Consider the following 14492-nt stretch of genomic DNA (forward strand, 5'->3'; position numbering starts at 1 on the left):
CCTCCCCTCTGGTAACCACCAGTTTGTTCTCTGTATTTGAGTCTATTTTTTTCCTTCCAGTCCCTTTTTATCCTTTGTTTCTTAACATATGAGTGAAATTGTATGGTATTTGTCTTTCTCTCAGTGGTTTACTTCACTTAGCATTATACCCTAGGTCCATCCATGTCGTTGCAAATGGCAAGATCTCATTCTTTTTTATGACTAAGTAATGTTCCATTGTTCATCTATACCACATCTTTATCCATTCATTTATCCATGGACATTTGGGTTGTTTCCGTATCTTGGCTTTGTAATTCTGCAATAAATGGGGAGGTGCATATGCGGCGCCTGGGTGGTTCAGTCAGTTGAGCGTCCGACTTCGGCTCAGGTCATAATCTCACAGTCCGTGAGTTCAAGCCCCTGCGTCAGGCTCTGTGCTGACAACTCGGAGCCTGGAGCCTGCTTCAGATTCTGTGTCTCCGTTGCTCTCTGCCCCTCCCCCACTCGTGCTCTCTCTTTCAAAAATAAACATTAAGAAAAAAATTTAAAAAAAAAAAAGTGGAGGTGCATATATATCTTTTCAGATTAGTGTTTTTGTTTTCTGGGTAAATACCCAGTAGTGGAATTTGGTTATTCTATTTTTAATTTTTTGAAGAACCTGCATATTTTCCACAGTGGCTGTACCAGTTGGCATTCCTACCAGTGGTACACAAGGGTCCTTTTTCTCCACCTCCTTGCCAATATTTGTCATTTCTTATGTCTTGGATGTTAGCCACTGTGGCAGGCATAAGGTGATTTCTCCTGGTGGTTTTAATTTGCATTTCCCAGATGATCAGTGATGCTGATCATCTTTGCATGTGTCTGTTGTCCATCTGTAAATTTTTTTCTGAAAACTCTTCAGGTCCTCTGCCCATTTTTTAATCGGATTGTTTCTTACAGATATATCACTTGCAAATCTCTTCTCCCCTTCATTAGGTTTCCTTTCAGTTTTGTTGATGATTTCCTTCACTTTGTAAAAGCTTTTTATTCTGGTGTAGTCCTAATACTTTGTTTTTACTTTGTTTCTCTTGCCTGAGGAGACATATATAGGAAAATGTTTCTTTAGCCAATGTCAGATTACTGCCTATTTTGTTCTAGGAACTTTATGGTTTCAAGGCTCACATTTAGGTCTTTAATCCATTTTGAGTGTATTTTTGTGTATGGGGTAAGAAAGTGGTCCCGCTTCATTTTTGTGAATGTACGTGTACAATTTTCACAACACTATTGACTAGACCGTCTTTTCCCCATTGTGTACTTTTGCCTTCATGGTCCTAAATTACTTTACCATATGTGCAGGGGTTTATTTCAGGGGATTCTGTTCCACTGATCTGTGTCTCCTTCTGTGTCAGTACAATACTGTTTTGAATACTGTAGCTTTGTAGTATATCTTGAAATCTGGGCTTGTCATACCTCCAGCTTTGTTTTTCTGTCTCAAGGTTGCTTTGGCTATTTAAGGGTTTTTTTGGTTCCATATAAATTTTACAATTATTCTAGTTCTATAAAAATGTTGCTATTTTGATAGGGATTGTATTAAATCTGTAGATTTCTTTGGGCATTGTAAACATTTTAACAATATTGGGTCTTCTAATCCATTAGCATGGAATTTCTTTTCCATTTGTTTGTGTCACCCTCAGTTTCTTTCATCAGTGTTTTATAATTTTCAGGCTACAGGTCTTTCACTTCCTTGGTTTGTTCTTTTAATTTCTCATTCTCCTACTTCATTATTAGTGTATAGAAATGCAACAGATTTCTGTTTATTAATTTTGTATCCTGCGACTTCACTGAATGCATTTATCAGTTCTAGGAGGTTTTCAGTGGGTCTTTATGGTTTTCTACATAATACAGTAAAACCTTGGTTTGTGAGCATAATTCCTTCCAGAAACATGCTTGTAATCCAAACTACTTGTATATCAAAGTGAATTTCCAGAACCATTGGCTCAGTTGTGATCATGTGACATTCACTGTCACTTACTACTCATATTGCAAGACATCGATTGTTTATCAAGTCCAAATTTATTGCAACTGTTTGCTCATCTTGTGGAACACTCGCAGAACAAGTTACAATCCAAGGTTATACTGTATGTCATCTGCAAATAGTGTAAGTTTTACTTCTTACCAATTTGGATGCCTTTTATTTTTTCTTATGTGATTGCTATAGCTTGGACTTCTGGTAGTATGTTGAATAAAAGTGATGAGAGTGAACATCCTTGTCTTGTTCTGGATCTTAGAGGAAAAGCTCTGTTTTTTACCATTTAGTAAGATTTAAGCTGTGGGGTTTTCATATTTGGCCTTCACTATGTTGAGGTATGTTCTCTCTAGACCTATTTTGTGGAGAGGTTTTGTCACAAATGGATGTTGTGCTTTGACAAATAATGCTGTTTTGCATCTGTTGAGCTGATCCTATGGTTTTTATGTCTTCTCTCATTAATGTGATGTTGCATGTTGATTGATTTGCAAATATTGAACTTGTAAAACCCACTTAGTTGTAGAGAATAATTGTTTTAGTATATTGTCCCATTTGGTTTACCAGTATTTTGTTGAGGATGTTTGCGTCTGTGTTCATCAGAGATAATTGTTGAGTAATTATAATATGTAGATGTGTAACATATCTGTAGTTTTCTCTTTTTGTGGTATCTTTCTCTGGTTGTGGTATCAGAGTGCTGGCCTCACAGAATTGAGAAGCTTCCCTTCCTATTTTTTGGAATAGTTTGAGAAGAACGGGCATTTATTTATTTATTTATTTATTTATTTATCTATCTATCTATCTATCTATTTATCTATTTATCTATTTATTTATTTATTTATTTATTGAGCGCAAGTGTGGGGGCAGGGAGAGAAAGGGGGACAGAGAATCCCCAGCAGGTTCTATGTTTAGCGCGGAGCCTGATGTGGGGCTCGATCTCAGCCCTGAGATATGACCTGACCTGAAGTTGAATCAGACACTTAATCAACTGAGCCACCCAGGCAACCCCTTAACTTTTCTTTTAGAATTCACCTGTAATGCCATGTGGTCCTGGACTTTAGTTTGTTGAGAGTGTTTCAATTACTGATTCCATTTCATTGATAGTAGTTTCCTGATTCAGTTACCTGGTATGTTTCTAGGAATGTATCCATTTCTTCAAGGGTGTCCAATTTATTGGTGTAAAATTTTTCATAATCTTTTTTAATCCTTTGTATTTCTGTGGCATCAGTCATTTCTCCTCCGTTTCTAGTTTTATTTCAGACCTCTCTTTTCTTGATGAATCTGGCTTACCGATTTTGTTGATCTTCAAAGAACCAGCTCATGGTTTCACTGATCTGTTGTTTTTTTTTTTTAAACTTTTATTTACTTCTGCTCTAGTCTTTATTATTTTCTTCCTTCTACTGGCTATGGGCTTTTTGTAGCTTGTTTAGGAGTAAGATTATTTGAAACTTTTCCTGCTTCTTGAGGTAGCCCTCTGTTGCTATAATGTTCACTCTTAGAACAACTTTTGCCATTTCCCAAAGATTTGAACCACTGTGGGTTTTTTTTTTACTTATTTACATTATTAAATACAATTTATTGTCAAATTGTTTTCCATAAAACACCCAATGCCCATCCCAACAGGTGCCCTCCTCAATCCCACTTTCCCCTCTCCCTCCTTCCCCCATCACCCACTTTCCCCTCTCCCTCCTTCCCCCATCAACCCTCAGTTTGTTCTCAGTATTTAAGAGTCTCTTATGGTTTGCCTCCCTCCCTCTCTGTAACTTTTTTTCCCCCTTCCCCTCCTCCGTGGTCTTCTGTTAAATTTCTCAGGATCCACATATGAATGAAACATATTGAACCATTGTGGTTTTCATTTGTCTCATGTATTTTTTTAATTTCCTCTTTGATGTCTTGGTTGACCCATTCATTGTTAGTAGCATGTTATTTAGCCTCCATGTGTTTGTGTTTCTACATTTTTTTTCTTGTGATTGATTTCTAGTTTCATACCTTTGTGGTTAGAAAAGATGCATGATAGGATTTTAATCTTTTTAAGTTTACTGAGACTTGTTTTATAGTCTGACATGTGATCCATTCTGGAGAAGGTCCCATGTGCACTTGAAAAGAATTTGGAATCCATTGTTTTTGGAAGGAATATTCTGAATATATCTGTAGGTCCATCTGGTTTTATGTGTCATGAAAAGCCACTGGTCTTACTGATTTCTGTCTGAATGATGATGTATCCATTGATGTAAGTATAGTGTTGAAATTAACTATTAGTGGATTACTGTCACCTTTCTTTGTGTCTGTTAATAGTTGCTTTATGTGTTTAGGTGCTTCCATGTTGGCTGCATAGATATTTATAATTGTTATATCCTCTTGTTGGATTGTTCTATTATTATGTAGTGTCCTTTTTTGTCTCTTGGTACAGACTTTGTTTTAAAGTCTGTTTTGTCCGGTATAAGTATTGCTATTCCACCTTTCTTTTCCGTTTGCATACTTTTTTTTTCCATCCCTTCACTTTCAGTCTGCGTCTATTTTTAAGTCTGAAGTAAGTCTGTTAAAGGCAGCACTTAGGTTTTTGTTTTTTATCCACTCAGGACCCTGTGTCTTTTGACTGTAGTATTTAGTCCCATTTATACTCAAAGTAATTATTGCCATTTTCTTACTTTCACTGCTTTCTAGTTTTCTGCTCCTTTTCTGCCCTTGTGGTTTGATGGCTTTACTGTTATGCTTAGAGTCCTTTCTATTTATGTATCTATTATAGGTTTTTGATTTGTGGTTACTTTATGTCCATATATAACTCCTTATGTGTATAGCAGTCTATATTAAGTTGTGAGTGACTTTAGTTTGAACCCATTCTAAAAGCACTAAATTTTTACTCCCCTCCCCCCCCATTTTATGTATATAATCATACTTTACATCCTTTTATGAATCCCTTGACTGATTTTTTTTTTTTCCCTTGACTGATTCTTACAGATACAATTGATTTTACTGCTTTTGTGCTTTAATTTCCATACTGGTTTTATATGTGACTAATCTTTTATTATATTTTTGCATTTATCTGTGACATTTTTTTCCTTTCCTAATTTTCTTCTGATTATGACCTTTTCTTTCCACTCAAAGAATTCCGCTGAATATTTCTTGTGAGGCTGGTTTAGCAGTGATGCACTTCTTTATCTCTCCTCCTATTCTGAATGGTGACTTTGCTAAGTATTCTTGTTTTGTTTTGTTTTCCTTTCAGCACTTTGAATATATTATGCCATTCCCTTCAGTCCTTCAGAGTTTTTGCTGAAAAATCAGCTCATAGGCTTATGGGGTTGTTTTTTAAATATGTACCTGCTTTCCTTTCTCTTGCTGCTTGTAAAAATCTCTGTCACTACTTTTGCCATTTTAATTACTATGTGTCTTGGTGTGGACCTCCTTAGGTTGTCTGTTTCCTTCCCCAGATTAGGGAAGTTTTCAGCTAATGTGTCTTCAAATTTTCTGCCCCTTTTCTCTCTCTTCTCCTTCTGGGATCCCTATAATGTGACTATTATGCTTGATGGTATCATTGAGTTCCCTTAACCTATTCTTTTTTAGTGTATCTTTTCCTGGTTGCTGTTCAGCTTGGCTGCTTTCCATTATATACATCTTCCAAATCATGGATCCTTCTTCTGCCTCCTCTAAATTATTGATTCCCTCTTGTGTATTGTTCATCCCGGTTGAGTTCTTCATCTCTGACTCTGAGATCTTCCACTCTTTTCTCAAGTCCACTGAATATTACTTTGAGTTGTTCATCATGCATAATATCTCTGTTTCATTTGGGACATATTCCTCTGTCTCCTCATTTGTGTATTTTTTTTCCTCCATGTATTAGATTCTAGTCCACTATATCTCCTGATCTTGAAAGCTGTGGTCTTCTGAAGGAGAGGTCCTGTAGTGCCCTATGGCACCCTGGTCACCATAACCAGGCACTTCAGGGGTGTCTCCTGTGTGGGTACATGTGTCCTACCGTTGTGGCCGAGCTGCGTTTGCCTTCAGTCAGCAGCAGTGGCCCCACTTCATCTGCTTGGGGCACACCAGGCAGGGTTTGGTGGGTGTGCTTTTAAAGTGCCAGTCTGGGGCCGCTGAGAGCCTGTAGTGTGGCAGTCCTAGTGGTCAGACCAGATGCCTGACCCCATTCTGTCTTTTGGGGCTGCAGTTGCACCTGTCTCCGGGGCGTTCTCCCTGCCTTGTCTCCTGAGAGGTTTTCACTGGTTGGTGGGGCTGGCAGTCCCACCAGAGGCTTGTTCTCAATCTGTCTGTTGAGGCTACATTAGCATGGATCAGCAGGGTCCTTCCTCTGCACATTTGGTTATAAGGTTCGGCTATTTGGACTGCGGGCACACTCATGTGTGTGATTACCTTCCCCTCTCCCCAGGGCAGGAGCCACTCTGGGGTTGCTCACAGGGTATGTTGGGACATGGTGCTAGCAAGACAGGTGGAGAGTCTTCTGGTGGTTCCTGCAAGTGTCTGGGTGTAGGAGTGGGGAGAAATGGCATTTGCCAGCTCTTTTGTTCTTGGAGAAGTTTCCTAAAGATCCCTGCACTTCTATTGTACATTCTGAGATTAGTAAATCTCTAAATCTCCTTCACAGATACCTCTGGTGCTTTTCAAACTGTTGCTTCCATGCTGTATCTCTGCCAGGTTATGCCGGCTCTTTAATGGCTGGGACTACTCAGTTTCTCTGTTGTCTTCTGGGGCTCTTGGAGCTAAGTGCCACCAATTATAAAAACTCGCAAAGTGAAGGCCCACTATTTTTCAAAGCCTAACGTTATGGGGACTCGTCCTCCCAGTGCTGGACCCCCGTGCCTAGGGTTCCTGGTGTGAGGTCTGACACTTTGACTTGTGGTGTCCCTCCTCTTTATGGTTAGTCTCTCCCTTCTTACCCTTGTTGATGCGGCCTCCTCTCTACAGTTAACTGTGGAAAATCTTCTGCCAGTCTTTGGGTCATTTTCAGAGTTAGTTGCACTGTTGTGTCTGTTACCTCAGTGTATCCATGGGATGAGGTAAGCTCAGGATCCTCCTGTTCCGCCATCTTCCCAACAAATAATACATGTTAAATTATAATAAATTATCTAGTTTATTTAGCCTGATAATCTGTATTTGTTTTCTCTCTTTTATAAAATTACATAGAATTGCTATGATCTTCTGGTGAGAAAGAAAAGACTTATTGTTCTCTTCAGCCACTGGTTACTTCATGCCTATGGAATAATATCCATTTCCAGAGTGGATAAACTCGAGCAAGATTTACCCCTTTTGGCTTTGGTACCCACCCCAGCTCTTTTTTACTTGTTCACTGCAAAATTTACCGAACCTTCACGGATACTGTCCGAAGGAGCCAATGGACACTGAATGTAAGAGCCAAAAAACCTAAAAAGTGTTCCTTGTAAAAAATATAAAACGTATTAATGCTCTTCTGTTGTACATGGAAATAAGATGGGGTTTGTTTGTTAACAGCCTTTATGGTTAGACTTGGAAAAATATAGTAGATATGCTATAGCACACTGGGACACTACAGGCTTGTTAGGAAGCGCTTGCCTCCTGTAACAATATTGTTATTCTTTAGAGCAAAATCATGTTTCTGGAATAAGCTGAAATCTTTAGCATTGACCTAATTTTGCATGTATTTGTTTTTCAAGTGTAATTATAAGGACAAACATACCTTGGTGGTCTGCTAGCAATCATAGAAATGAAGTACGTTGTTTGTTGTTATCTATTTATTTTTACCAATACAGTATTTTGATTATAAAACTAGACCATAATTTATATAACAGGTTTTTTTGTTTATAGGTGGTTTGGTTGAAAACATCTTCTGGTTGTTTCTGTTAAGAAAAACAATAAAATGTTTACAAAAAAAATCTCAGATGTTCTGACATTTAATTGTATTTTGCCACACGAATTGTGGAAATAATTCGAACTATTTAGTAAGAGGAGTATTCCTTTCCCAAATGAATAAATACATGTATTCACATAGTCCCTCCTTCTTAGGTCTCCTTTTTAAAGGCTGTATACCAGGGCCATATTTTATTGATCCTGAAACTTTTTCACATGTGACATCTCTGAATTAGGATGCATCTCAGAATTGATGCCTTCTTAGATTTAACAAAATACGGAATATATACAATACATAAATAGTTTTCCTGTGGTTGTTGATAGGTGTGCTGTGAATTTTATGCTTTGAAGCCTTTAAGAGATTCATGTGGAACCAAAATAAGGTTTAGCACTTAACCTGATAACCTTCTAAACACCACAAATGGATAAACATGGTCAGATTATTCACCAATTCTGCTATTCAGTGGGGATTATGCAGGCTTGTTAATCTCAAACTTAAAACTTTCACTGACCATTGCAAAATCTGAAAGAAAGTGCACTCACTTTGTGCCTTCTGAATTCACAGCAGTTGTATCTTTGAAGTTATTATGTTATTTTTTCTCTGTTAATGCGTTTTTCATGGTACATTCAACCACGGGGGGGTGGACTTTTTTGATATGAACGTGTTTCTTCTTTTCTGTAGGAATAAAAATAAGAATTTTATGTATCTCATACAAGTTTGGGTGGTTATTAGTATCCATTAAAATTCTAAATTTCCCAAAGAATCCTCAATTAGATGACTGTATAATCTGGGACTTGGGGGTGGCGTAGAGCCTGGGGAGTCATTATCTGCTTACCAGTACCATATCTGTCCCGTTACATTTGGAACCATTTTAACAATTATCTCCTTTGATTTCCTAGTCTAGCAGAAACATGTGTATGCAAAAGGAAAAATCATGTAATTATTACATTCCTCAAATGCAAAGAATTTCAGGAATACTTAAAGCAAATTAAAAATGCAGATATATATTTAAGAACAAGATCAGAACAATTCATAGCAACTGTGGTTGTTAATGTTAGTAAATAATCTGTTGAAACATGGTCATTAAAAATATAAAAAAATGGGCACCTAGGTTACTCCATCAGTTACACACCATACTCTTGATTTTGGTTCAGGTCATGATCTCATGGTTTGTGAGTTCAAGCCCCACGTCAGGCTCTGCACTGACAGTGCGGAGTCTGCTTGGGATTCTTTCTCAAACATTTAAAAACACAACAACAAAAAATAAAAAACAAATTGCCCTTGTCCTAGTTCAGGTTTGTTCAGTTTTTACTTAGGTACTCATAGGCAATCATAACCCTCACTGCTATAGTGCATGGTAATTATTTTGCCAACCAGTGCTGGATAGGTAATTTAAAGGTCAAAATATTTTTACTAATTTGGGTCAACTGATAAATTTAATAATTACATGTTATATATTTGTCTGAAACTATTGGGTTGCAAGACTTGGCTGACAGCATATACAAATTTGCTCTTTCTTTTAAAATATCCCTCGGTCTAAAAGTCTTCTGTACTACACATACCAAATGAAGATATTTAGTTAATATAAATATCTGTAACTTTAATACTTTTTAAAAAATAATCTGTACTCGGTTACTATTTGATTTAGGAATACACACTGAGAACTTGTTTACTTTTTGCCTTAACAGCCCTTCCAAATAAAAGGTAATCTTAGTTTTCAAGATGAATTCTGGCATTTTAAGTTCTGACAAGCTGGTCCTCCACCTGTGCCAACCGGTCCCCCCGGTAGATGTCTACTCAGCCAGGCTACCGCGGTCCTTGGCCCAGGGCACGTCTACTGCCCTTTCAGGAAGACATCCTTCTGTATTCCCAACACCTAAAAAAAGGCTTACAGGTGTCTCCTTTACCCTCTCATAGCCACTCACTAGAAGGAATCCCTTGTACTCTAATCAGCTCTTTGTTTGCTCTCACGATATACGTACTTTGAGGTTCAAGAACTGGGTCTTATTCAACTCAGTAACTGCAGCATTTGCTCTGGTGCCAGGCTCAGAGGTGCCCCCATCTGTTACTGAAGCTAGTGCAGTATTCCTGAAGCAGAGGGCCAGGCCCTGCAGGGCTACAGTGACAGATTATGTCCAGAAGAGAACAGGAGAGCACTGTTGAGCTGGAAGAGATCAAGGGCTTCTTTACAAGCCCCATCACTTGAGAGAAGCCATTCAAAAGGGAAAATCCAAAAGCCAGATTACAGGTGGCTCATGATTAAGTAATCCAAGGGGTCAAAGCTGACTTACTTCCTTAGGAGGGCCATAGATTTCAAGAGATCTGATGAGTGCCTAATTTGGGTCCGATGCTTTCTAACTTCCTGTTAACTATCCATATTTTATGATCAGGGAACCTAGGGAGTAGAGGTTAAATAACACGTAGGAAGCAGGGCTGAGATCTGAGGCCAGGTACGCCTACCTTCAAAGCCCACATCGTGCTGATGCTCTTCTAGGAGCAGAGATAAGTGGAGTTAGGGAAACCAGAAACATTCAATGTCAGCTCCATTTCAGAGACCTCTCCTCCCCCCCACTCCTCCCCCGATTCCTTAACTGGGTCAAAGTCTCATTCCCTGTTAGGTTCTCTCACAGTTCTTATGCTACACCTGGGAAACCCCTATGACAACGGATTTTACATACATTTGTAGGATAACTGATTCTCCCACAATAGCAGAAGTGAGAAGACTAGAGCCTGAGGAGTTCTCTGACCCACACACTCTGCAACTGGCCCAGAATGTCATAACATTAGCACTGACCACTAACTTCCCTACTTTTGACCCTTTTAACCTTGGAACAACCAGAGAAAGCCAGATACGCTTACTAATTAATGACATACCATGTCCTCCTAAGCTGCTCCCAGCTTCCCCATGCTAACAAGCTCCAATCGGAGCACACCAGACACCTTCCCTGTTTTTTCACATTACACCTTTCCCATTCCCCTGCCGTTGGATCTCTGCAAAAAGCAAAGGATGGTGACTCATTCTCTTACTATACCAAGTTTTATGCCTCAGCTTATTTCCATTTAGCTGGTCTTCCTTTATTTTCACACTGTAATATTCTACTTTCCATATAGTTATCAATGAGACAGTCCACAAAATATGTGAAAAAGAGAATATGGTATTAGTGGGCTTAGCTTTTCAATCTAATCTATTTACATTTGCTCCAACGTGAAAGATCCCATCAGGTTTCAGACAAAGGTGGGAGACTCATTCATGTGAAAATAGTGCAATTGATGCTTTGAGGTGATTTCACTTTTAAAATTCTGCTTGATATACAGTTGCTGGGGATGTCCTAACTTCCCAAAGAAAATTTTACAAAGTGACCAGGGCCCATTGGCAACCCAATATGCACGGATACATAATAAGTATCACCAGGCTGAAGCAGGACCGCAAAAACAGCTTTTTGGCTGATAAAGTTTACCCACAAAAGTCTTCAATGGTCACTAAAACATTATTTCTCTGGTCAAGCAGTGCCCTGAGAACATTGGTTTTTAGCAAATACTGGAATGTCTTTAGTCCCATCACTTTCTATCTTATTTCATTTTCTACAACCCACCTTTAAAATTGCTTAGCTAATGACCTTCTTTAAAATGACACCTCTAGGGGCACCTGGGGGTCTCAGTCAGTTAAGCGTCTGGCTTCAGCTCAGGTCATGATCTCACAGTTCATGAGTTCGAGCCCTGCATGGGGCTCTGTGCTGACAGCTCAGAGCCTGGAGCCTGCTAAGGATTCTGTGTCTCCCTTTCTGTCTGCCCCTCCCCTGCTTGTGCACTCTCTCTCTCTTTCTCTCAAAAACAAACATTAAATTTTTTTAAATAAAATGACACCTCTAATCCGTGCATTTGCTAGATGACATTCTCATTTCACCACTCCATTTCTCCTCTACACTCTATTCTCCTTCCTTCTCCCAGCCCTTTGTACCTCCATCATCCCGTCTTCCCAAGGGATTCCACCCCGAGGATCTCAGGGCTGTCCCTGTGCAAGGACTGACCTCCATTTCCTACAGCAGCCAGAATCTGCACAGAGTTCTGTGGGCCTCACGTCTAACGTGACATTAGAGTAAAAATTGAGAATGAAGTTGATAATCCTCTGGAGAGACTGGACTGCTTGCTCGTGACACAATCATGTTATGTAGAATGTGTTACATCTCAGGAGCCCCAGAAGGCATCACTATCACTGATTTTCAGAGAAGGCAATAGTTGTTGTTTTTAATACTAAACTCAGGAAGAAAAGGTAAAGTGATGTTTCATATCCTCTGCTTAAGAAGATAAGAAAGTGTGTAAAAGGGTTTTTTAAAAAGACCTTGAAAATAAGAGTTTTAAAAAACCAGAAAGAAATATTCAGTTATTTAGAAAATTCACATAGGTGGAAGGGATTTGTCTCACTGCTGATGGACCACATTCAACCCCACAAATGAGAATCCATGTTTAGGTGAATGTGATATTAATTGAGGATGGACTATGAGAGATAACTACGTTCTTTGGTTAGCTTTTTGTTTTAAATGCTTTTTTTTTGATGTTACCAGCCACAGTAAAATAACAAGAGGTTCTTTGTTACCCAGAGCTTTTGAGATGTTACTTACTATGGAGGTCCGTTTTCAATTCCTGTTCCATAAGAAAACGCAGCTCTTCAAGATACCCTTGTAGCCAAATGCTGATACGCTCAATGTTTTCATCCCTTTCCTGCAGCCTCTCTGTTAGCTTTTTTATTCCTTGCAAAGTCTCACCACCACTGTTTACCAGTTCCTTTAAAAAATAATATTTTGCGGTGTGTAAATATAAATTCCAACAAAAGAAATAAAAACGTTGAGTGAATCGTGTTCAAGACAAAAATATATATGCAAAGTTGGTATTACTCTTGCAAAATAAGTGTACACAGCACATTCACAAAGTCCTGTCAAAGATCTCGGGGGGGGAAATGGATTAGCAAAGGAGACGAATGACATGCTCCCTGAAGTCCAACTTTTAACTGGGTAGGATGGCGGTGGTGATGGTGGTGGCGCCGGCATAAAAAGCCAGCTCACCTTCAAAGCAGCACAGAATTGCAGACCATCTTCTGCATGGCTTACAGCTTAAGAGCTTTAGAATCAGGCTGGGTCTGAGTTTTAAAGCCCCGTAAGTTCATGAACTGTTTCGTGTTGAGCAAGTCACTTCAACTCTCTGAGCCTCAGTAGCTTCATCTGAAAAAGGTTTAAAAGCTAAGCCAGGATCATATGTAAACCTGAAATACTTAGAAAGTGGCAAAGCAGGATTTAAACTCCATCCCGCCTGCCTTTATAGTGCTGGGGGCGGGAGGGGGTGCGTGGAGAAGCATCAGGGCTTGGTAACACATGGAGGGCAGATGAACTTCAGACGTGACAACTGTGGCCTCAAATAGCGTGTGTTCAATTTGTGTTTCCGGCTAGGGGGTGGGGGAGTCATTCCCTTTAACCTACTCCTGGTAGAGTAGGAAGACAATTTCCCAAAGGATTACGATTTCATAGTGACATTTGGCCCCGCTAAAAATAAGACAACGGTCCCAAATGGATTCACTTATGCTGTGCCTCAGATCACCAACGTGAAAATTAATTTAATTACAGTTTTGGCTCTCTGGGAAATGGAATCTTACACTGGTCATTCAGGAATCATCTAATCACCTGATCAGCACTAGTTAGGTCAGCTGCCTGATAGATGCCTGCCATCAGCTAAAGGCAAGTGATCCTGCAATAACCAGTCTGCTTTTTTTGCTTAGTATAACTTCCCTGTTCCTGCTCCCTTCTGCCTATAAAAGTCCTCTGTTTTGTATAGCTCCTCAGAGCACCTTTTTATCTGCTAGCTTGGATGCTGCTCGATTCATGAATCATTGAATAAAGTTAATATGATATTTAAAATTTACTCACATGAATTTTGTTTTTTTAACAACATTTTAAGATGATGGTCATTGTCACTCCCTTTCAATCCTGACCTCCTACACACACACACACACACACATACACACACACACACACACACACACACACACACTTATTAGGTAAGTGAATATTTTTAGAAATATAATATTTATGGAGACAACACAAAAAAGCTCACCTTAACTGTAGTCTGAAATTCAGCCCACAAATCCAAATACTTCCCTAAAATAAAAATTTTCAAAATTCAAAGGTTATGGAAATGTGAAGATTTTTATAAAAGTAATGCTATTTGTTTTCCAAAAATTATGTTTATCTAAAAATTTCTACTTCCAAAATGACAGAAAAACTGGACCAGACTTGCCCTCCTACTATCAGCAAGGAGAAAATATATGAAATATATTTGTTTTCCTATCCAGTTTTCAGATACTGGGGAATGGGCAGCACAGAACTGTGGTACCTGAAAGGAGAGTACAAATGAGGCAAGCCCTGTGCTCACGCGGCTTACCGCTTGGGGACACCTTCTCAGACCCGAGTGCAGGCAGAATGAGGCAGGCGTGCACACGGACACAAAAACCTGGACAGAGATTAGCAAGATGAATCTAGCAATATATAAAAACAATAGCAGCTTTTGAACAAGTGTGTTTTATCCTAGGAACTTGGTTTAACATTCAAAAATGAGTCAATGGAGGTGCACCTGGGTGGCTCGGTCGGTTAAGTGTCTGACTTTCAGCTCAGGTCATGATCTCACAGT

The 14492-nt window shown here is 39.1% G+C and overlaps 2 protein-coding genes across 3 annotated transcripts in view; one reads left to right on the forward strand and one right to left on the reverse strand.

The window, feature by feature from the left end:
* The window catches only part of LOC122222774 (JNK1/MAPK8 associated membrane protein), a 29513-nt gene extending 21721 nt beyond the window's left edge, over window positions 1-7792 (forward strand). For both annotated transcript variants that reach the window (XM_042943387.1, XM_042943388.1), the window contains exon 7: window positions 7118-7792. In XM_042943387.1, coding sequence (XP_042799321.1) covers window positions 7118-7336 — 219 coding nt within the window. In that variant the 3' untranslated portion in view covers window positions 7337-7792. The remainder of the gene's footprint in view (window positions 1-7117) is intronic.
* A 567-nt stretch (window positions 7793-8359) lies between these two features.
* The window catches only part of CCDC175 (coiled-coil domain containing 175), a 74922-nt gene continuing 68789 nt past the window's right edge, over window positions 8360-14492 (reverse strand). The window contains exons 18-20 of the mRNA XM_042943385.1: window positions 13920-13963; window positions 12437-12599; window positions 8360-8492 (exon numbers count right to left, since the gene is read on the reverse strand). Coding sequence (XP_042799319.1) covers window positions 8407-8492; window positions 12437-12599; window positions 13920-13963 — 293 coding nt within the window. The 3' untranslated portion in view covers window positions 8360-8406. The remainder of the gene's footprint in view (window positions 8493-12436; window positions 12600-13919; window positions 13964-14492) is intronic.

This window comes from Panthera leo, chromosome B3 (assembly GCF_018350215.1).
Source record: "Panthera leo isolate Ple1 chromosome B3, P.leo_Ple1_pat1.1, whole genome shotgun sequence".
NCBI lineage: Eukaryota > Metazoa > Chordata > Mammalia > Carnivora > Felidae > Panthera > Panthera leo.